Source organism: Rhineura floridana, chromosome 7 (assembly GCF_030035675.1).
Source record: "Rhineura floridana isolate rRhiFlo1 chromosome 7, rRhiFlo1.hap2, whole genome shotgun sequence".
Lineage (NCBI taxonomy): Eukaryota > Metazoa > Chordata > Lepidosauria > Squamata > Rhineuridae > Rhineura > Rhineura floridana.
The window spans coordinates 14,734,623-14,759,632 of record NC_084486.1 but is presented as its reverse complement, the minus strand read 5'-3'; the positions used below and the strand labels follow the sequence as shown (position 1 = coordinate 14,759,632).

General features: G+C 41.3%; 1 protein-coding gene across 1 annotated transcript in view; it reads left to right on the top strand.

The window, feature by feature from the left end:
• The first annotated feature begins 2,071 nt into the window (after positions 1-2,071).
• The window catches only part of ZCCHC24 (zinc finger CCHC-type containing 24), a 201,533-nt gene continuing 178,594 nt past the window's right edge, over positions 2,072-25,010 (top strand). Inside the window, exon 1 of the mRNA XM_061634931.1 lies at positions 2,072-2,407. Within this exon, the coding sequence (XP_061490915.1) occupies positions 2,165-2,407 (243 nt within the window). The 5' untranslated portion in view covers positions 2,072-2,164. The remainder of the gene's footprint in view (positions 2,408-25,010) is intronic.

Genomic DNA, 25,010 nt, shown 5'->3' with positions numbered 1-25,010 from the left:
CATTTTGCATTTTTAGACAAACACTAACAAAAAGGTTAGGCATACTCCTAAACAACATAATGTGTTGCCCTTGCTGACAGTGTAGTCATACACTTGGTGCCATGTATTAATCCAGATGACACAGACTGATCCAGTACTCCCCTGCACTGTGACGATAGAGCATGATCAGGCCAAAGGCTCCAAGCACTGGCAATCAATGCTTTGCATCTTGGGTCAAACTTCCTGAGCCCTGCCTGAGCCCTGTGCTGGGAGAGCGGCAGCCATCGCTCCTTCTGCAGCAGTGCTTCAGGGGAGGTCTTACACCCTTAGGGCAAGGATGGGGAACCTGTGGCCCTCCAGATCTTGCTGGACTACAACTCCCATCATCTATGAGCATTGGCCATGTGTTGGCTGAGGCTGATGGGAGTTAAGAGTCTAACAACATCCAAAGAGCCGCAGGTTGCCCACTCCTGTCTTAGAGCAGGGAGCAGAATGAGGCAGAGCTTTGGATTCATTGCGAGATTGAATCATTCCTGTCCCTCTACTGTTGGTCCAAGTTTGAAAATGGAAATGGGCTGCCTTCAAGTACATTAGCTAATAATTGTATAAGATATGTGTGTTGTGATTAAAACTACAAATGCAGGAGAAAGCTGCGTGACTCTGCCCACTGGTCTTATGACACAATTTATTTTGTTAGTTTATTGATTAACTTCGCTTATAGTGAACTTTTCTGTTCAAGAGCTCCATTTAATGTAGGTAACAGCAATAAAAGCAATAATAAAGGGGGGGAAACAGTGTCAGTTTAAGCAGAACTACTCTTTATATTACCGTGTGTATATGTTTATTTTGTCCTGATTTGTTTGTTTTGTAATCCTTGCACCTAACTCTTGCAAAGCTCACATTGCTAATTTGCAGAACTAAGCTTTCCCAAAGGAGCTCGAGTCTGAGAGAAGCTTCTGCAAAACTTTCTCTTGCTTCCTGTTAATAGTGAATGATAAAACAGTGGTAATCAGCCTTTTCAGCAAGTTTGGGATGTGGGAAGGCCAAAATGTTGTGCTGTAGTGCATAATGTGCAGCTTCACATGCTTTGGTGTAGAGTTCTCCGTAGTACACTGTGCCGGGTATGCGCAGCAGCACAGGGCTTTGCCCTGCCTCTGTGCCATAGCCTGCCTTTATTGTACCACAGCTGTGCCACAGATGGGCTGCCCACACTGTTGGAAAACCTCAAGTTAAGAAACCCTAGGTAGCGCTTGTGTTGAAAGAGACCAGAAAGGAAAGCTGCTACTGAAACGTAGGTTAGTAAAAGGGAGGTAAAGGGAGGTCTAGCTTCCAAAGAGGAAGAAAGCATGAAAGGAGAACACCAAAGGCTCAAGCATCTCTCGTGGACTTCCCTGGGTTATTTGGATTCTAGACGGATTCTCAGTTTGATCCACCACAGTTCTTTCCGTGTTCTTATGACTCAAGACACGTACTGCGCGGGCCTTCCTCTACATAGGCGACGAGTGTGTTCAGCATCCAGCTGAACCGTCGCCGCCGTGTTCTTTCGGGAGTGGGAGGTGGAAACAAAGGGAAGGAGGCGTGATCTCTCTTTTGATTGGCCCAGAGCTTCACCCACATTCAAATTTTGTCACTGCTGGGAACTTTCAGGCACCAATACCCTTCTTTCTCCTCGTCCCCCAAGTGATCATATTCTACGAAGTAGTCCGATGAACACGAGCCGGGGTTGCTGAATAACTAAATGAGCCCTTCCCTCCTGCAGGGAGAATAAGGGAGTGAGAATAAAGACAGATAGCGGATCAGCCACCGAAAGGAGAGGGAGAGCGAGGAGGAGGAGGAGGAGGAGGGGGGGGGAACCAAAGAAAGTTTCTGACTAACTTTGCTGCTGCAGCGACCGTAGATCAGCAGCTATGCTGGGGGTAGACGGTGTGCTGAAGTTAGGAGGGTTCAGATCGCCTTAGGGAAGGGAGGAAGAGAAAGGTTTTAAGAGCTGGAAAGATTTACGACGCAAGGAAATCAAGAGGGAACCCCCTCCCTCCTTCCTTTTGGGGCCCATACGAAAGCCGTGGGGATAGGAAGAAGTCCCCCAAAGAGAAGGGGGAAAAGTTGATCAAGCGACCAAGAGGCATTTTCCTCGGAGGAGGGAGGGGAAAAATATCTCCGAGGGGGCAGCTTTGGGTGGGCAAGGATGAGCCTGTTGTCAGCCATCGACACAAGCGCTGCCTCCGTCTACCAGCCTGCCCAGCTTCTCAACTGGGTCTATCTGTCCTTGCAAGACACGCACCAGGCCAGTGCCTTCGATGCCTTTCGGCCGGAGCCTTCTTCGTCCCAGCACCCGGAGCTGAATTACCCTAGCAAGAACACCACAGAGCTCGGCTCGTCCCTCAATTCCAGCTATCTCAACAGCTTTTTCCAGCTCCAAAGGAACGAGGTGAGTGGCTCATTTGGCGACCACGACAGCGACAGCAGCAGCAGCAGCAGCAATAATAATAATAATAATAATAATAATAATAATTGCCACCCCTGGACTGTGTGACTGCTGTAGCACAGCCAGGAACACTTTTCTGAGCAATCTGCTCTACAAGCTCAAATGAATGCTTTTAAAGTGTTATTCGGAGGTACGGATTTGGCCTCACTTGGAAGTAGATCGGCTGATATGCAAATACTCCAGTTTAAAGTGGATTGAGGTTTTGGCCCGTGAAATGTAGCTGGGAGGGCTATATTTTCCTCGCTCGCTCACGCCAGAGGAAAGGAACAGCCAAGAGACCATTGCTTGGGGATGGGGAGGGGGGCAGGCAACAACGGAGAAAAGTTTGCAGAAAGTTGTTCGCTCTGCAAACTTTTGCACCGCCATGATGCTTTTCAAGTATTTCCCCCCCTCCCGCAGTTTGACTCTCCAGTGTGGTTTTTATTTCTTTCCCCTTTTAGTCGCTTCATTTTTTAAAAAAGCGGAGCGCTTAGTAGTTAGCAGATTTATGCATAAGGGATAGGTGGCCTTTGAAGATAAGTTTCTCTTCGGTGTAAGAGATGCAGGAGATTTAATAATTCAGCCAAACTTTGTTGTACCAGTTTAGAATCTTGTCCTAGATAAACTTTGGGAGAGAACACATCAGAAGAGAAAGGGAAAATAACTAATTCTTTTTTTGGTTGTTGCTTTTGGATGTTACTGCTTGGTGGTTCTGAGACTGTTATATATGAAGCATTCCAAACAATGTATTTATATTGGAATGTGCTTCAAGTTGTAACAAAGTTAATCTCAGTTTCCTATCTGTTTCTTTTGGGGGGGGGTATTTTGAGAGGCATTGGGAGACTGGCGTATAGTGAATTCTGCAGCTGGAAATCACCTTTCTTGCCCTACACATGCTTTTGGGAGTGTGGCAGGAGGTGTGTGCGTGGGTTAATTTCTGTTGACATTGTGGTAAATGATTTCATGGACAGATCCATGCAGTGCTGATTGAATTGCCTAGTACTATATCCTAAAAATTTGGTGAGATAAATACTGATAGGTTAGTGGGGTTGGAGGGTGGGGTGGGGAGAAAGCCTGGGAGGAAATTTTACAGTTTCAAGCCAGCAATCACTTTTAACACAGTCACTTTAAAAATAAACAGAATTAACCTGACAGCCCAGGATCATTGTTATTGAATCTAAAAGGCAAATGAACTTTTCTAACTCTGTAGAGTATGTAAATGGTGTTTTCTTTCTTTCTTTCTTTCTTTCTTTCTTTCTTTCTTTCTTTCTTTTTCTTTCTTTCTTTCTTTCTCTCCTCTCTGTTGTCTCTCCCACTCCCCCCACCAACATTCACATTGTAAGTTTTCTGAAACAAGAAAACTGTCTTTTCACCGTGAAGCACTGTATGCAATATTATATTATTAATAATACAAAAACCCCAAACTCTCAACCAGTTTTTCAGACTTAAGGCTAAGTCACATGTGCATTTTAAAATGCTTTATTTATTATGAGGGGACTTTCCCCCACTTCATTGCCCCTGTTCACGAGTTGTGGGTTTTTTTCTGGTTTAGCCATGACGCTCACTGGGTGACCTTGGGCCAGTCACTGTCTCTCAGCCTAACCTACCTCACAGGGTTGCTGTGGGGATAAAATGGGGAGGGGGAGAACCATGTAAGCCACCTTGAGCTCCTTGGAGGAAAGGTGGGATATAAATGCAATATTAATATTAATAATAAATGTCACTGCATCTCTCTTCAATTAATGCAAGAGGAAGACACTCCTCCACTTGGTTAGCCTGTATGCCAGCCTGCAGTGAGCTTGGCCTGGGACTAGACTTGGATGCAATCCTATCATATGGTGTGTAACTTTACATTATCTGCCTACCAGTGCCTCTGTACCAGCAAGGTAAGGTTGGCAATTTGACCTTTACAGAGTGTATTATCAGTTTCCTCTTTTCTTTTCCTTTTAAAATACCTGTGGTCTTTTAAATAAATAAACAACAACAAATCTTTCAAGTGCTTGTGGGTTGGAGACATGGAGAGAGGAGGGAGGGGGAAAGGACACAGATAATTATTGAATAGTTTTCAAGCTATGTGATCATAGGCATGGAAGACAAGGGGCTGCTCATTTGTCTTAATTACATAAATGTTTCATTTAGGAAGTGTATCTGGAGGGGGTGGGGTGGGGGTGGGGGAGGGGGAGGAGTATCCTCAGGAAGGCAACATCAGTTTCAGAGAACTATGGTGCCTTCTACTACAGCTGTGGTAGTAGCTGTACCCTTTCCCTTCTGTTGAACTTTCAACGGTTTTTATTCCATCTCCTCCTAAATGTGTAAAACTCTACAGGAGAAAGTGGCAAATGGAGGATTTAAAGGCTGTGAGCACACTACTTGCTCACAGCAAAGTGTTTTCATTGGCCACACTTGGAGGGGGAACAGGTTGATCTGCCAGTCAATTGCAAAATTTCTTTGAAGCAAATTTTTAAAAATTCACTGAAGCTGCTCCCACCAGGTTTTATAGTAAAAAGGGTCAGGGTTTCGTTGTGTGCCCCCATTTTAAGAAAAGAGAGGTGGAGATGCAGTGGAACCGGCAGAACAGTAAGTGTATCTCTATCCAAAATGTGCTTCAGGTGGAGTTCTTCAGTTCACATTGGTGCCACAAAAATTGCCTGAAGGATTGAAAAGCAGTCAGAAAGCGACGTTCCTGCCTGGACATCCGTAAATTAAAAAAAAAAAAGATACAAGCATATTTAGAGCCACATGTTTCAAACACACATGCTACAGCAGCAGAGAGGCCCCAAGGATCTTTTAAGTGGCATGTGTGTAATGTGTTTTATTTAGAAAACAAGTGCAAGAAGCTTTTCATTAATAGATCTGCCAGTATTTATCCCAAGATCATTGTGTTGCAGGTAATTTTATTTGTGATGTAATTTTTAGAATAATTAAGGGAAGGGGTTTGAACCTGGAAGAGTTTAGAACAGGGGTTGTGAAGAAAAATGGATTGTGAACAACAGGCAGTCAAATCAATTACTTTCCAAAGGAAGTGACTCCAGAGCCATGTGTACACATCCTGACAGTGCAATCTGCAAATTGGTTAAAACAAAGTAGCTGGATATCTGTTGTCTTATGTAGATGTAGAACTACAACAGTGCATGATGTGCCTTCTTGTCATTGTTGAAGCTCAAATTCTTGGCAGGTTCCCTATCAATTGCAACCCCAGTGCAGTAACCAGGCATGCCATTTAGGGAGGGTGCAGACTTAGGACGTAGCTCCTATATTTCTGCGTACCTGAATGAATGCAGTTATAACAATTAAATAGGAATTCCAAAGGCATAAGTCCTTTTACTTCAGAAAAATAAAAAGATTGTTAAGAGCCAGTGTGGTGGACTAGGACTAGGAAAACTCAGCTTCACGTTCCCTCTCAGCAAATCTCTTATTTTATTTCTCACTGATCAGGCTAGCAACTAGTAATTGATTTATCTTTGTAGTTGCTGCTTCAGAGAATTCCATACGGACTCCTCTTTTAATATTTGAGAGAGCCATGGTGAGATGAATAATCCATATCAGAACTCCATATAGCCACTAAAGCTCAAAGGGTGACCTCGGGCAAGTCTTTCTCAGCCTAATCTACTCACAAGGTGTTGTTAGGTGAAAATGTATGTGTGGGATATGTATGAGCTTCTGGGAGAATGGTGGGATACAAATAAATAAATATGCCATAATTATAAGATATGAAAAACGAAATTCAAAACTTATGCTCTTTACATTTTTAATCTTCAAAACATTTTAATCATGAATCTTGGGTTGAACCATGCTATGAATCTGCACCCTCCACACTCAGATCTTTTTTCCTACTGAAATTGCACTCCTGCTAATGTAGCCAAAATGCCTCGGTGATGCTGCGGTGCTATTGCCCTGTGATAACCCTGTCAGGGCAGCCCATCTGTTAAACAGGCCCATGCACAGGAGTTGTGTGCTTGATATCACTATGTGGCACCATCTGACAGTGACTTTCACTGGCATATCAGTGCCAATTAATAGTGTAGTTTGTAAACAGCTTCTTGTCTAGATGATCCCCAGCTGACCAGGTAAGGAAGCGTCACAAAAATAGGTTCTTTTTAAATTGTAGGTGAATTACAAATTGGGCTAAGTAATATACTAGCTTGAGTTATTGAAATTATTAATATATTTTTACTATAAATTTAATAAATAATAAAATTTAACAGGTCTTCAGTGGACAATGTGAATCATTATTAGGTCTTGATTGTAGTGACTATGACCTATAGACAGAGTGAAAATCAAGAATGACTATTTGGACTTACAAATATGTAATAATATATATTCATATTATCCACTGATAAAGGTTGAAACACGTTTGACTACAGACTAGACTGTCTTGATAGTGTGCATTGTTCTTTTGCAAAGTCCTTAAAATAGGACTCCTCTGAGAAGTTAGCATGTTCAGATACATAAGATAGTGAGAAATCACATTTGTCAGGCAAACTTTCCATCTCTATATATGTTTGTATTGATGACATTTTAATTGTATATTTTGGTTGTTTTAGAATGTGTTCAGTTGTGTTATTTATTAAGTTGATGCTGGCTACCTGTAAAATTGTTGCTGTTGTTTGCTGATGCTGCTTTGTTTATAACTTGATTTCCTTTACTCATATATCAGTAATACAGTTTTGTGAGTTGCCTTTGACACATATGTGAAAAGGCATATGTGACGTCCTTCCCTGGTTCTCCCTGTCAGGTTCCCACCTGCTTGTGGCTACTGCCTTTCACTAGGCACCACCAGGGATACCACCAGTCCGGACCGTCCTTTATATGGTTTCTCACTCCGCTCTAGCACAGATCACACTAGATCCCCCTGCTAGGCAGCACCACCAGTCACGTCCTATAACCAATACTCCCAGAGACTTTTCCTGAGTCTCTCTCTAGCTGGTTACTTTTGTGACTGCGTGCTTATGCTGTTCCCAACCCCCTTGTATCTTTATAGATAACGCATACAACTCTGGGTTGCTCTGGATACTTGAATTGTTATTATTCCTCCCTTCACCGCTGCCACCATTAGATACTGTTTCTGTTCAGCCTTGGTAATTACCTTGCCCTCCCTTCTGGTATGTATATCCCCCAGCCAAGAATCAGGCCTTTGGTAAACCAAATAAGTATTTATTAAATATCAGAAATAACAAGATTAGTTTTAGAATGTTTCACAAGCGTATGGTTTCATCTATTCCTGTTTTGTACTTGACTTATTATTAATCAGAACTCCAACTCCCTCTTTCTCCACACTCCTGACCTCCACCCTCAAACACCTCTTTCTCCACACTCCCAACATCCACCACCCCGATTCAACTGTCATTCTTCCATTTATACTCCCAGCCATTCAAACGCTCAGCCAATCATCCAGCATTCTACTGCTCATGTACTCCCCCCTCCTCTTTCACTCCACTTACCATATGTCTTCTATATAAACAGCACTTACCATATTTACACTATAAGCAGGAACATCACAGCATACTATATATTAAATATTTTCATTATAATATGCTCTGCTCCTTTGTACGCCCTAATTAAGTGAATGGAGTAGTAGTAGTCATAGTAGTCATCATCATCATCATAAACATTCATGCTTTCAAATGTTCAAGTGTTCAAAGCCATTCTGATGCTTTTTATTCTTGTAATCCTTACAGTTTTGTAAGGTACATCAATATTACTGTCCCCATATTGCAGATGGGGAAATGAGGCTGAGAGATAGTGGGCAATAGTGCCCTAAGGCTAATTGGCAGGCTATGTGGTATAGTGGCTAGAGTATTGGACTAGGACCAGGGAGACTGTGACTGCGAAGCTTGCTGTGTGACCTTGGGCCAATCACTCTCTCTTAGCAAAACCTACCTCACACGGTAGTTATGAGAATTAAATAGATGAAAGCCAGGATAAATTTGAATGAATAAATGATTGAATAAGCAGTAAAAGACAGTGTGATGGAGCAGAAGTAGTTCTTTGACCTCCTGACAGGTGAATCACTGCTGCTTCCTGGGAGGGGCAAAGTGGCTTGAAGGCTGATGCAGTGCAAACGCACCATCAGAGCCAATCTGGTTCTCCTGACAGTGCATTTGCACCATGCCAACCCCCCTATCATCTTGGCCCTCCCACTCCTGATAAACAGTAGCAACTGATATGTCGAGAAATTAGACAAGCACCTCCACCCCATCATGTTATTGACTACTGTGAATAGGTTCATGGCAGAGGTGAGATATGAACCAGAAAGTGCCTGATTCACAGACCTGTCTCTCAACCACTATGGTGTACCATCTCTCTTGATGGATATTTCCTTTGGACACAATCAACAAACAGCTAGTTATAACTAAGTTCCACAGTGTCTTAGTTATCTTCAATAAGACTTGTGATAATTTTTTGCTGGATTGTGCCAAATACATTCAAGTATACATCAATAATGATCATGGCTACTTCTTTTTCTGCTTCTCACAGCATTGATCCTGAGTTTTTGTATCAATCTACACCAGGGCTTTCTATTATTATTGTTGTTGTTGTTGTTGTTGTTGTTGTTACCACTACTACTACTACTGCTACTACTATTATTATTATTATTATTCAGTTGATTTATATACTGCATTTTCCACAAATACTCAAAGTGGTTCACACAAACAAACAGTCCAAATGCTGTAGCACAATACATAATAAAAAGTATAATCAGTACAACATTAAGAAAAATATATATAGCAAAGTATAAATGAGCATAAAGCTCAACAATAAAGCTAAAGCAAAAATACTTAAAAACTAATCCCCAAGCTGATATAAAAATCTCTTCTATCCCCCTGACTCTTATAGCTCAACCTAAAGGGCCAGAAAGTCTTCTGAAAGAAGCTGCTTTCTACAGTAAGGCACATTTCTGGAGCAGCTGAGGGAAAATACAAGACTACAATGGGATAATAGGAGAGGTGGAAATGTGATGGGGAAACTAATAGCTGTTTAGCTCTTCTGCAGCATCAAACAGGAGACATTATGGAACAAACATTGTCATCACGGAGAGGGATGACTGAAGTGTTCAGATGCAAAGATTTGAAGTGTGTAGGGATGGAAAAATCCATCAGTTTTGGTTCTCTCAGTTTCTCATTTTTCCAATCTTAAATTCAGTTCTTCACATTGCAGCCATTTGATTTTTTTTTTTAAATCCTCATAAAAATTCTCCAGCATTGTATTGTGAATTTCTCATAATAAACACATTTTTGTACAGTTTTGAGTAATGTACACATTTTTGCAAGCCATTTCTCCTATGATGCATTTTTGCATGTTATTTTCACTCATGTATCCATGTTTATGCACATCTTCCCCTGACATATGCATTTTTGCTGATATTTTACTGTCAGCAAAAGAGTCTTTTAATCCTAAATCACTGTTTTTTCAATCACTGGCCATGTTGTGAACCCAACATTTAGCCATGACTAGTGATGGGGGATGTATAATTAATAGTCTCACAATATTAGAAATCTACAGCAAGAGAGTTTTCTGAATAGTTCAAATCAAAATGTGAAATGCAGTCTGGGGAACCCCATCTTGGTCAGGGCTGTGGAGCCGGTATGCCAAACCTTCAACTCTGACTCCTCTATTTTTCTACTGTCCGACTCCGACTCCACCCAAAATTGCTTCCAAGTCCACAGCCCTGGAAAGGGCTGTAAATGTCTTTTTAAATTGGAAGTTCTCATAGGAGCATTTTTATCGCTGCCTGAATATGTGCTGGTCTTGGCATCACAGCATTTGTCTTCATCTGGGTCCTCTGTCATACACTGACACACAAAATGTTTTCCATCTTGAGTTATGGTGAAATGCTCAACTACAGCTGACTTCATAGGAAGCTTCTTTGACATTTTGAATGTATATTTTAAAAATTTGTCAATCAAAATTTATTTTGAAGTAGGAGTTGGTACATTTCTACTGACTCCGACTCCGACTCCACCCAAAATTGCTTCCGACTCCGACTCCACGACTCCGACTCCACAGCCCTGATCTTGGTCCTTGCTGTCTTCTGGTTGTCAGGTTGTAATGCTGCAGAGACAGCAGGAGATACAGAGTAGAAGAAAGAAGAAGCCAAGGAGGAAGTGAAACGGGACTAAAACATACACGGGGCCTAAGGCAGAAGGGTCTGTGCGCTGTAAGTAGGAAGCAAGGCAAGGAAGGAAGTCATAGGATTGGAAGGTCTAAGTCAAACTGGCAGGATTCCCATGTCAAGGTCCAGACTTAGACCCACCAACCCTGTACCACCTTTTGTGTGACATCTAAACTAGGCATTGACTTCATTGGGACGCCATACTCCAAATGGAATTATAGCCTTTCATTTTTCTTGTGGAAATAATACAAATAAGCTTAACTCCCATATTCCTTAGCCCGTGGACATCATGCCAATCCATAGTTTGGTGTGATGAGAATGAGGCTAGGTGAGCCTTGGCTTCACAAGTTCCTCCCCTCCTCCTCTGGCTATGAGGAGGGGTTTGGAAGATTTTGTGGCCATTTTTGATGCATTACAGTTTGCTCTGTCATCCAAATCTGACAAACTATGGTGATGCTAACCTGTAGTAAATCAGAAGTGAAAGGTTCCATTCTCTTCCTCATAGCCGTGATGGTGGATGAGAGGTGAGGTGAGCCTCAGGCTCACCCAGGCTTGTTCTTGTCATACTAAATTATGGTGTGATATCCTGATGTGACTATTGTTTGTGTGGGTTGTTGTTCTTCACTTTTACTGTCCTTCCTGTATTCACATCTGTCATTTCCATTAACACTTTTAACTCCAACCTCTTCTGTTGGAAGATTTAAACATTCCTCCCCCTCATACAACTAAAGATAAACATTAATGGGACAAAACTGGGGTAGGCTGATAACTTTCCCAGCATTTTCACCATAGGTCATGTGATTTTTGGGATCTGCCAGTTCACAGAGCAGCTCTTTTAGAGCAACCCTACTTGTAATGTTGTGGGCTTCTTCATGCAAGTTTTTATGTACAAAACTCATATTTCTATCTCATTTGTAGTTGTCAGGTTGCATTATCTCCACATTTGCTTTTATGTACAAAGCCAGACTTTTTATTTTTATTTGTATACAGGTATATGTGAAGCATGTCTCATTGGTGATTATATTTAGCCATTAGATTATGTAGCTAATTTTTAGGTGCTTGATGTCAAATAACAGTTGCAGTTGTATTTAAGGATGGAGGATTATATTTATCTGAGTGATGAGACTAGAAATTCTCAAGGAATTCGATTTCTGTGAATTCTGTTGTGAACTGATCTGACCTGAACCAAAGTGCAGATGAGAACATAATTATCCTTGAGAGTTTCTCAGAATTTTGTAGTAAAATCCTCAGCTCAAAAAATGCACCAAAATGCATTTAATTTAAATATTTTAGTATAAAATACATTTAGAAATGTGTACATTGAGATAAAATACATATTTAAAGAATTATTCATGGATTGTAGGAATTTCGGTAGTTTTGTTTTTTAAATGTTTTAATCTTTCTTGCTGTTTTCTTTTTAATACCTGGTCTGTGACTGCAATAAAACAATTCATTCATATGTAATGATAAAAATATGTATTTAAATGCATATTTAAATAGCATTGTTCATGTGGGTTAAATAAGTTACAGATTAATGTGAAAACAGAATAGGATGGGCTTGTGAATACATGCAGACTTGACAGAAACCAGAAATAGACTGATCCATCCATCCCTAGATGAGGCCAAATGTTTTGAAAATGCTAGTGTAGTATAGTGGCAAAAGTTGCAACATTTTACCTGTGTACTCTGAAGAATGTCCCATTGAACATTGGAGAATTTGCCTCTGAATAAATGTGCAAAGGATTGGACTATAAGAATGTGAAACAGGGAGTCTCTGGTTCAAGTAACTGTTCTCCAAGCCTTAGATACCTCCACCCCAAACTGCAATATGGGGATTATAATAATGGTGGCCTATTATATAGGGTTGCTATAAGGAGAACTGTGATTATGTATGTGAAGCACTTCAAGTACTCAAAAAGTGCTATATAAATGCTAGGGAAGGTGATAATCTCTGCTTTTTAGCTGAACCTTTGAATAATGGCTTAGGATAGTGGTGGAGGAAATGAACAACATTTGCTTGATGGGAGAGTGTGTGGGTGTAATGTTTTATTCCCATTACCACTTTATGATGCATTTAAAATGACATCAGTTGGGTGGGTCAGATCTGTAGCAAATGTGAAGGCTGGAATGGGGCAGTGCTTTGACTCCATGGGAATAACATTGGCTTGTGAAGAATTTTGCAAAGACACTGCTGGCTGAACTTGACAGTTGATTTAATTACCTGTTCCATCAAACCTAAAAGCAAGCAAGCAAAAACCTTGTCCAAACTCACAAGAGGAATCACAAACTCACAAGAGGCATCAGTCACTCAGCTGGCATCCCTCCCCCCCATCCAAAACAGGTGTCTGCTCGGCCCAAGGTGTTCTTTAGTTGTTGACCCCATCCATTTTTAGCACTCTGCTTACCCACATGTAGAATGTGATGATGACACCAGACAGAAAAGGAAAGCTTGTTGGGAAAACATCTCATCCATGCTGCATAGTGATGTCATTGTGCTGATTAGTTGGCTGGGTTCTGGTTCCCAAAACAGATTGAGCTAGCAGCTAAGGAACTCTTTTGGCCAGGGCTACATATTTGGACTAGGGAGGAACAGTTGGCTGAGCTTCACTTCACTTGCCAATGCCGGCATTGATACTGTGGCATGCTTTCACTCAGTGGCTCTGGAAATACTGTAATGGAGCCATTTTCAAATCTTGTTCCTACAATCCCTGTGGCTCCTTAGAAGCTTAACAGAGGTTTGATAGTTTGATGCTGGATATGTTCTGAGATGCATTGCCTGTGGCAATGGTGAGACCCTCAGGTTTGATCAGGTTACTATTTGAACTGAGTGTGACTTAATATACATTCCTGAAGTCTCTGTAACATGAAGGGGTTCTGTGACAGACATGCAGGCATTCCTCAGTAGGCAAATTGACATGGAAAAGGTTCCTTGAACATAGACTGTTTGACCACCTGTACTGCAGCATTTAGTAAAAATTGTTCAACTGAATGGAGTGTGTGTGTCCAGGATTGGGGATGTAAAGAGGGGTTCGGAAAACAACAACTAGGGCATGTCTAGGGCAAAGCAACTTTGGTTGGCTTGTGCTCATTGTAACCATATTGTAAATACATTTTTATTTTAAAAAGCACCCTTGGTTCAGCCATTGGGGATGTCCATCCGCCCCTCGAAAAGGAGCTTGTGATGATTCCCTCCATTTGTATATTCCTGTCTCTTGACATTCTAACTTCTGCACGATGAGATGTTTCACACCTGTGTGTGCATTACTTGATCACTCTATACTGGTGACTGTCAGCAGAATATGTGGACAATCTACACTGAAAAATATTGTGCATGAATTCATATTGTATATGTGATGGTTCCAAGATTCTTTTTTGCACCTAAAAGGTGCTGTCATCTTCATGAAAGGGTATTAAATGCTTGTGAATTGCTGCTTGCCTTCTTCTGGGGACCTTTTGTCTAGTTTGGAGATACTAGAAGCAAGTATCCTGCTTCTGCTGTCTTGTTGACCTAGTCTTTCCTTTGTGGTTGATGTATTCACCTTTCCTCTCAAGCAACTGTGTCACAAGACACCCTGTTACAGACTGGGAAACCAGCAGCTTAATGCCCTGCCTTGCTGGAGAATAAAATTAAGTCAGAAGGAGGGGCAGAAACTGCAAAAGACCTATTGTAGGTGCCAAAGCCTCAGACAAAAAAAATCTGAACGTTGCGTGAGAACTGCACTTTAACCAAAACCCTCAGAAGGAAGTGATCTATAACTGGATCTAGTCTAGGGATGGGCTTCGCTATCAGATTCCATTCCATTTTTCAATTCAGTTCAATTCCGTTTTTTGTCAAATGGGCTGCCAGTTCCTATTCGCTATAAATTGTGTTCCACTAGTTATTGCAATTCCTGGTTCTCCCTCTTTTTTTCATTATTTTTTTCTGAAAAATTAAGTAATTTTCTCTGTTATTCCTTATGCTGCTGTATATTTATTTAATGTAAACAGCAGCAGCAGATTACAAAAATAATTACATAAATAATTACGTAATTATCACTGCAATTCTTTTTTAAAAAATTACAGTCACTAACAGCCGTGAACGCACACAGAGTGGGACCCTGTTTGATGATGAGACATTATCCCAGAATTCGATACCAAATCTGATTTTGCAAATATTCTACACTATCCCTAGTCTAGTCACAGTTTTCCTTTTACGAAACTAAGGCATTTATAGCTTTAAATTTAATAACTATACCAAATAGCAGCATTTTATATACAGTACTAAGTTATAAATGATACATTTTAGGTTGTTAAAACCATTAAAACAAGTTGCCCTGCAATCCTATGGCATGTGTGTGTGAAATCCAAGCTCGTTCATCTGACTTATCCTGTGCTCTGCTCTCCTGATACTCTCCAAGAAGGGAGGGAGAATATGCTAGTCCTGGAGTTGGTATACTTGTTTTCTCTCTGGCATATTCTCCCTCCCTTCTTGGGGAGTGTCAGGGCCCCCCATCTTCCACCCTGACTGGTGTCAGGCTGGCAGGGCTCTAGATCTGGCAGATTCTTCCGCCCCAGCCCACTGGATTGCTCAGTAAACTGCAAACAAGCAGCACATGCATTTCTATCATAATTTATAAGGCAAATACATTTGAGTGCAATGAATTAATGCACTATTATGCATAACAAAAAAAAATCTTATGGTTAGTTTTTAATACTAGATACTACCTACAGAAATTTATCCGTTTCCAGAGGAATATACCAAGGTAAACAATCCTCACTGCTGTGTTGTTTTTTAAAGAGAGTGATTTGTGCCTTTAGCATGCATTCCTAGCACGTAGGTGTATTTTAATTTTTCTACAACCAATGCTCATTGTGGCTTGGAATACCATCACACTCCTTTTCATGCCAACATAACTTGAGTCTGGCCTCCCACATTCTTCAAACCCATCCCACTCGAGGCACTGATAGCCATAGTAACTCAGTGAGCAGGACCAGTGAGTTAGCAAGAATTTATGTTTCAGAGGCATAATCGCATGTGGTCTATCTGAACTCGTAGATCAATTTTGTACTGAATCACACCACTGCTCCACTTACCTCATTCTTGTGTGAGTGGCAGTGGCTCTCCAAAGCCTTGATCAGAGAGAGGAACTTCCCTCTACTGTCACTTGAGATGCTTTTTAACCGGATTGAAATTAGGAACTCCTGTGTGCAAAGCATGTGCTTCCACTGAGCTATGGCCCCCTACCCTAGTCTGAAACAAGGGATGGTGTGTGTATATCTGCATGTGCATATGATTCTCACTCCTTCCTGGATAGTCTAGAGGGGAGTGCAGCACATTTTTCAAGCAATGACATTCAGTTTTGTAATTCAGAGAGCTTTCTCTAGATTTTCTGTGGACTTTTAAAAAAATGTTGCTTGCTTTGCTTGCAGATTCCTTTAGCTTTCTAGTTTTGCCCTATCGTGGCTTTGCCTGGGTCCTAGCAATGATAATGATTGACACATAGTTAGGTATAATATTTGGAAAGTGACCAAACAAGGAGCAAAAAATAGCAACAGGTTAAGGGAGCAAAATAAGCAAGCTGGAAACATGTCGCTGTGCAGCTGAAAGAAACTGCAAAGGAGAGAGTGTCTGCTGAAGGGAAAACAGACAGCCTCTGAAGAGTTGTTATTAAAGCGGACTCGCAAGACTGCATGGTAGCGCCTGTGGATGTGACTGGCATGCTGACCAAAGAAACTGGATAGGAAAAATAAAAAACACCATCATCCACAAAATGTTTTTGTGTTTAACCAATGTTTTATCCCTTTCAACTTTTCCCACCACAAATCTGCCTTCTGAATAAACCCTGGTTGGATATAGCTGTTGGATGCATAAAAGTCAATTGTGTGTTATAAAAAAAAGGCAGAAAGATCAGTTGAAATAGCAAACTTAAAAAGTATTAATATTTTATTCCATAAAGGTTTTTTTTTTAAAAAAGACCAAAGTATCCCCTTTTAAAATATTACTGCTAATAGCAATATTCGTAGTAGTAATAGTTTTACTATCACTATTATTAACAGGCATGACAATGCTTAATAGCAAGAGTATAGAATGGATTCTAAGATGTCACTATATATTAAACTGGTACCTGAAGTTAATTCATATCCCCACTCTTATGAAGCAGCTGCTTGAAGTTTTAGGAGGGAGTTAATGTTTAGGAATCAAACAAATTAACTGCTTTGGGCTAGTGATCAGTAAAGCTAGTGATCAAAAGGGCTTATGGATTATTCGGCTCTTGTTAGGGTTGACATATGTAGCAGTTGGCCATATTTTGCCAGAGATTCCCCCCATGTCACCCGTGTCCTTTTGGCTCATGAACTAGCTCAGATTCCCAGCTTTAATTTTTTTTAAAAAGGAAGAAAATGTGAGATGTGAGTCTCTGGCTCTTACAGAAGCAGAGATCCAAGGTAAAATGTGCAGGCAGTATTCTGCGCAATCATTTTGCAAGAAACAAGACCCACACTACACAGTATTGTCATAGCCAGTGAGTGAAGTCACACAGGAACAAGCTGCCTTAGTCCAAGTCTAGACCATTGGTCCACCTAGCTCAGTACTGTTGACACTCACTGGCAGTGCCTGTCCAGGATTTCAGGCAGGAGTTCTTTCCAGCTCTGCCTGGAGAAGCTGGGGATTGAATCTGGCACCTTTTGCATGCAAAACATGTGCTCTACCACTGAGTCATCATGGCTATGGCTGACATAGGGAGTGAGAGAACCTCGTAAACCACCTTGACCTCCTTGGAGAAAAGGTGGGATATAAATGTAATAATAAATAAATACCCTGCATCTATAACATACACTTATGTTTCAGGGGAACTAATAATATAGACAATATAGATAAAAATAATATAAAATATAATTTTAAAAATTACAAAAAAATATAAAATTAAAACAAAAGCTAATACATTAACAGTCCATTGAAATAATAATAAAAGTATCAAAACTACCTGTAAATTAAAAGTACTAAAATGATTAATACTTCTTAAAAGCCTGGAAATACTAACATTTTGGCATGGCACCTAAATTAGTAACATAGGTACCCAGTGGGCTTCACTGGTTGAGGAGTCACCACTGAAAAATCTTTTAATCCTTATGTGCATGGATTTTAGTCTGTACTAAAGGGATTGGCAACTGGAGACTCAGGAATTAAATTTGGCCGTCAAAGACCACTCTCCTCATAAACAAACACTGTTAGGTACCTCTGCCATTGTGTCCCTCACATATGTGTAGACTTTTTTCTCCTGACTTAATGACAGACATTTCACTAGTCCTCATAAAAAAAAATTAATGCCCCTGTTCCAGAGTAAAGGTAAACCATAAAGCTAAGTTTGGCAGTATTAAGACATGTGTGACTAGTTCTGGCATAAGCCTCCTTGTCTGCTCTTCATCACATCCCTTGTAAATTTTTAGCCTTGTCTGTCAGGCTGTGATAATGTTGGCCTTACTGTGCAAGGAAGGAATTTTAAATTATTCACATGCTTTAATTTTAAAGAGTTGGATTATATGCCAATGTAGAAAAAGCCAAACTTCTCCATTCTATACAAATATTTGGCCTTACCAAAGTAGGAAAGCTGAGTGACGACTTGAGGGGTGTGTTCAGTTTCGATCAGGAAAATGGTACATGGGGTGAAAGTTAAACACCTTTCTCAGCTCTAAATGCTAAACAAATTGGCATCTACCTCATCAACTGCATTTCAGTTTTTTTTTAAAAAAAGTTCAGGATATCACTGATGGATCTCCCATATAATGAATAGTTTGGCCTTAAAGGTAGGACTTTTTGTGATTTCATGTTGCCAGGCCCGGCCTCCAAGAATTCTTCTGTATCTTTAACAGTTGTGCAGGGGAAAGGGAGAATTCCACCTTGTGGTTTTTCCCATTACAGTGTTGCAAGAAAACCTGCACTTGGCTGAATTTTCTCTTCCCTTACAGAATTATTCTCAGGCCCTGAACCTGACAACCCTAACATCCACCCATAACTAAAGGAGTTATTAATAAGTAAGCACCACAGCTACCTCATGGTTAGTTTTGCTGGTAGGGTAGGGTTCACCCTGACCCTAGAAATAGTAAGCTGGATCATTTTCCAGCCACAATTCTACACAAGGGAAGACTCCATCAACAAGTTGTAACCTCTCCTTGGAGCAGATCTTCTGACTCAGGCTGCAATCCACTACACACTTACTTGAGAGAAAGTCCTGTAAGTCCCATTTAACCCGATGGAGCTTACCTTCAAGTAGGCATGCATTGGATTGCACCCTGCAGATCTATTCCATATCTTATTTATTTATTTATTTTATATCCTGCCCTTCCTCCCAGTAGGAGCCCAGGACAGCAAACAAAGCACTTGAACGTCTTAAAAACAGACTTTAAAACATTTTAAAACAAAATATCTTTAAAAACATATTAAAACAAAACATCTTTAAACACATATTTTTAAAAAAGCTTTAAGAAGATCTTAAAAAGCAATTCCTACACAGATGCAGACTGGGATAAGGTCTCTATTTGATATACTTGTTGAAAGAGGAAGGTCTTCAGTAGGCACCAAAAAGATCCGTTTCAATCCGGTTTTAGGCCTGGTTTTGGCACTGAAACAGCCTTGGTCGCCCTGTATGATGACCTTTGTCGGGAGAGGGACAGAGGGAGTGTGACTCTGTTGATTCTCCTTGATCTCTCAGCGGCGTTTGATACCATCGACCATGGTATCCTTCTGGGGAGACTCGCGGAGTTGGGAGTTGGAGGCACTGCTTGGCAGTGGTTCCGCTCCTACTTGGCGGATCGTCACCAGAAGGTAGTACTTGGGGAACATTGCTCGACACCTTGGACTCTCCATTGTGGAGTCCCTCAGGAGTCGGTTTTGTCCCCCATGCTTTTTAACATCTACATGCAGTCTCTGGGTGCCGTCATCAGGAGTTTTGGAGTGCGTTGCCATCAGTACGCTGATGACACGCAGCTCTATTTCTCCTTTTCATCTTCTACAGGTGAGTCTGTGGATGTGCTGAATCACTGCCTGACCGCAATAATGGACTGGATGAGAGCTAATAAACTGAGACTCAATCCAGACAAGACTGAGACTCTGTTGGTGAATGCCTTCCCTGCCCAGATGGTGGATGCTTACCCTGTTCTAGATGGGGTTACACTCCCCTTGAAGGAACAGGTTCGTAGTCTTGGGGTTCTTTTCGATCCTTCCTTGTCTCTGGAGGCGCAAGTGGCCACGGTGGCAAGGAATGCGTTCTACCACCTTCGGTTGGTAGCCCAGCTACGCCCCTATCTGGACAGGGATGACCTCGCCTCAGTTGTTCATGCTCTGGTAACTTCTAGGTTGGATTACTGTAATGCGCTCTACGTAGGGCTGCCCTTGAAGACAGTTCGGAAGCTTCAGCTAGTGCAAAACGCAGCAGCCAGACTGTTGACGAGGACCAGCCGGTCAGCGCATATAACACCTGTTCTGGCCCATTTGCACTGGCTACCTATTTGCTTCCGAGCCAGATTCAAGGTGCTGGTTTTGACCTATAAAGCCTTACACGGCGTGGGACCGCAGTATCTTGTGGAACGCCTCTCCCACTATGAACCGACCCGGTCACTTCGCTCAGCGTCTAAGGCCCTCCTCCGGGTACCAACCCATCGGGAAGCCCGGAGGACAGTTACTCGATCTAGGGCCTTTTCTGTAGTGGCCCCCGAAATGTGGAATAGCCTCCCCGAATAAGTACGCCTGGCGCCGACGCTTCTATCTTTTCGGCGCCAGGTTAAGACCTGGCTTTGCTCCCAGGCATTTTAATGTGTTTAATGTTACAATTTTAAATCTCTTTGTTTCTGTTTATTTATTGTGATATTTTGTATTTCTGTATTTTTAATCTTTTGTACACCGCCCAGAGAGCTATTCGCTATGGGCGGTTTAAAAATGAAATAAATAAATAAATAAATAAATAAATAACACAGATGGCGCCTGTCTGATATTTGTTGTTATGTGCCTTCAAGTCAGTTATGACTTATGGCGACCCTATGAATCAGTGACCTCCAATAGCATCTGCTATAAACCACCCTGTTCAGATCTTGTAAGTTCAGGTCTGTGGCTTCCTTTATGGAATCAATCCATCTCTTGTTTGGTCTTCCTCTTTTTCTACTCCCTTCTGTTTTCCCCAGCACTATTGTCTTTTCTAGTGAATCATGTCTTCTCATTATGTGTCCAAAGTATGATAACCTCAGTTCCATCTTTTAGCTTCTAATGATAGTTCTGGTTTAATTGTTCTAACACCCAATTATTTGTCGTATTTGCTAAGCTCTCCTCCAACACCACATTTCAAATGAGTTTATTTTTCTCTTATCCACTCTTTTCACTGTCCAATTTTCACATCCATACATAGATATTGGGAATACCATGATCTGAATGATTCTGACTTTAGTTTTCAGTGATACATTTTTGCATTTGAGGACCTTTTCTAGTTCTCTCATAGCTTCCCTCCCCAATCCTAGCTGCCTTCTGATTTCTTTATTATTGTCTCCATTTTGGTTAATGTCTGTGCCAAGGTATTGATAATCCTTGACAAGTTCAATGTCTTAGTTGTCAACTTTAAAGTTACATAAAACTTCTGTTGTCATTATTTTAGTTTTCCTGACATTCAGCTGTGGTCCTGCTTTTGTACATTCCTCTTTAACTTTCAACAGCATTCATTTCAAATCATTACTGGTTTCTGCTATGGTATCATCTGCATATCTTAAATTATTGATATTTCTCCCTGCAGTTTTCACACCTCCTTCATCTTGATCCAATCCCGCTTTCTATATGATATGTTCTGCATATAGATTAAATAAATAAGGTGATAAAATACACCCCTGTCTCACACCCTTTCTGAAGGGGAACCAATTGTTCTCCATATTCTGTCCTTACATTAGCCTCTTGTCCAGAGTATAGATTGCACATCAGGACAATCAGATGCTGTGGCACCCCCATTTCTTTTCAAGCATTCCATAGTTTTTCATGATCTACACAATCAAAGGCTTTGCTGTAATCTATAAAAGCATAGTGTGATTTTCTTCTGAAATTCCTTGGTCCGTTCCATTATCCAGCGTATGTTTGCGATATGATCTCTGGTACCTCTTCCTTTTCTAAATCCAGCTTGGACATCTGGCATTTCTTGCTCTATATATGGTAAGACCTTTTGTTGTAGAATCTTGAGCATTACTTTACTTGCATGGGATATTAAGGCAATCATTCGATTACTGCATTCCCCGGAATCCCCTTTTGTTGGAATTGGGATATATATTGAACGCTTCCAGTCTGTGGGCCATTGCTGTTTTCCATATTTGTTGACAAATCTTTGTCAAAATTTGGACAGATTCAGTCCTAGTAACATGTAGCAACTTTATTGGCATGCCATCTGTTCCTGATGATTTGTTTCTTCCAAGTATTTTAAGAGCAGCTTCCACCTCACATTCTAAAATTTCTGGTTCTTCATTACAATTCCTCTGGGAACGGTTCCCCCATGAATTAGTCTGTCTTCCTTGCATCTCTTTTATATAGTTCTTCAGTGTATTGCTTCCATCTTCCTTTTATTCCATCTTGGTCGGTCAGTGTGTTCCCCTGTTGATTATTCAACATCCCTACACTTGGTTTACAATTCCCTTTAATTTCTCTGATCTTTTGGAATAGGGCTCTTGTTCTATCTTTTTTGATGTCCTCTTCTATTTCTGTACAATAACTATTGCATTAGTTCTCTTTGTCCCTAAGTACTAGTTGCTGTATTATTGCATTTAGGATTCTGACCATGTTTCTCTCTCCTTTTGCTTTTGCTTTCCTTCTTTCTTTAACCATTTTAAGAGTTTCTTCTCCATTGAGGTCTTTCTCTCTTTTTAACTAGAGGTATTGTGTTTTTGCATTCTTCCCTGATAATGTCTCTGACTTCACTCCATAGTTCTTCTGGTTCTCTGTCACCTAAATGTAAAGCCTCAAATCTTTACATTCTTCTGGGATGTTATTTAAATTGTATTTTGGTATTATGATTGGTTTGTTGCTCTTCTTTAGCTTTACTCTGATTTTCGATATGATCAGTTCATGATCTCTATCACAGTCTGCTCCTGGTCTTGTCTTCACAGTGAGTATGGAGCATCTCCATCTTCTTCTGACAATTATACAATCAATTTATGGTAATGTCCAGGTGTACAATTGTCTTCTCGGTTGTTCAAAAAATGTGTTTGCAAGAAACAAATTATTGGCTCCACAGAATTCAATAAGTCTCTCTCCTCTCTTAATTTCTATCTCCTAATCCCCATTTCCCCACAATTCCTAGTTCTTCTCTGTTCCCTACTTTTGCATTCCAGTCCCCCATGGTTAGCAGAACATCTTGTTTTGGTGTGTGATCAATTTCTTCCTGTACTTCTGTGTAGAATCTCTCCAGTTCCTCTTCTTCTGTGTTTGCCATTGGAGCATAGACTTGGATGATGATTATGTTAATAGCTTTCCCATTAAATCTCATTGATATAACTTGCTCAGACCTTGCATTAAGGCTGCTATTTGCTTTTGCTACATCATTTCTCACTTTTAAAGCAACTCCATTTCTTCTTAATTTCTCATTTCCTGCATAAAATATTTTGCAGTTGTGTGATTGAAAATGTCCCATTCCCGTCCATTTTAATTCACTCACACCAAGTATTGTAGTCTAATATTTAGGGGGAGGGAATTCCAAAGGGTAGGTGCCACTACATTAAATGTGCTCTTCCTATGTTGTGCAGAATGGACCTTTTCATAAGTTGGTATTTGTAGGAGGCCCTCACCTGTAGAGCATAGTGATCAACTGGCTATACAAGGGGTAAGATGATCCTTTGGTATCCTTGTCCCAAGCTGTGTAGGGCTTTATACACCAAAACCAGAACGTTGAACTTGGCCCAGAAGCTAATGGGCAGCCAATGCAATTATTTCAGCAGCAGGATGACATGTTGGTGATACCCTGCCCCTGTGAGCAGTTGTGGTGCTGTATTTTGCACCAGCTGCAGCTTCTGGACTAATGTGAAGGGCATCCACACATAGAGTACATTACAGTAATCCAGCCTGGAGTTACCAGTGCATTAACAACAGTGGTCAGACTATCCCAGTCCAGAAACAGCTGTCTTAGCAGCCAAAGCTGGTAAAAGGCACTCCTAGCCACTGAGGTCACGTAGGCAGTGACAAAGGTGGATCCAGGAGCACCCCCAGACTACAAACCTGCTCTTTCAGAGAAAGTACAATCCTATCCAAAGCAGGCAACTGACCAACTATTTGAACTCAGGAACCACCAACCCACAACACCTCCATCTTGCTAGGATTCAGATTCAGTTTACTGGCCCTCATCCAACTCACCACTGCGTCCAGGCAACCAATTCAGGACTTGCATGGCCTTTCCTGATTCAGATGTTACAGGGAAATAGAATTGGGTGTCATCAGTGCACTGCTGACATCTCGCCTCAAATCTCCTGATGACCGTCACATAGATGTTAAACAGTATCAGGGACAAGATGGTACCCTGCGGCACCACAGAGCACAACTGCCAGGGGGCTGAAAGACAATCATTCAATGCTGTTCTCTAAAAATGACCCTGGAGATAAGATCAGAACCACTGTAAAACAGTGCCTCCAATACCCATCTCACCAAGTTGGCTCAGAACGGTACCATGTTCATTAGTATCAAAAGCTGCTGAGAGATCAAGTAAGAATAACAGCATTGCACTCCCCCTGTCCTTCTCCCAATAAAAGTCATCCGCCAGAGTGACCAAGGCTGATTCAGTCCCATAACCAGGCCTGAACCCAGATTGGAATGGGTCAAGAGAATCTGTTTCATCCATAAGCCACAACTCTCTCAATCACCTTCCCTAAGATGGAGGTATTTGTGACTGGGTGGTAGTTGTCACCAACCAATGGGTCCAGGGTGGGCTTTTTTAGGAGTGGTCGGAACACTGCCTCTTCCAGAGTGGCTGGGACCATTCCCTCCCACAAAGATGCATTGACCGCACCCTGGATCCACTCGGTCATACCCCTACCGCAAGCTTTAATAAGCCAAAAAGGGCAATAGTCGAGAGGACCCTTGACGTGGCCAAGGTGTTTGTGACAATGCGGCCAGCAATCAGGCCACATCAACTGAAACTGATCCCAAGAAGCTGCAGCAGACATTGCACTGGACACCTCATTGGGGACTACACTAGATGTGGATGGGGCATCAGGATTGCTATGGAGGTGAGCAGCTTTATCCTCAAAGTGCCTTGCAAACAATTCACAGTGGGCCTAAAACTCCATTTCCTGGAGTTGATGTCAACAGACCCCTGACATTACAAAAAAGCCCCACTGGACAGCTAATTGATGTGATGGTGGCGGAGAAATGGGCCTCCTTCGCTGCCCTCACTGCCACATAGTATGCATAGTTATATGGTTTTATTCATTCCCAATCAACCTTACACACATCTTTCATCACTTGCGCTC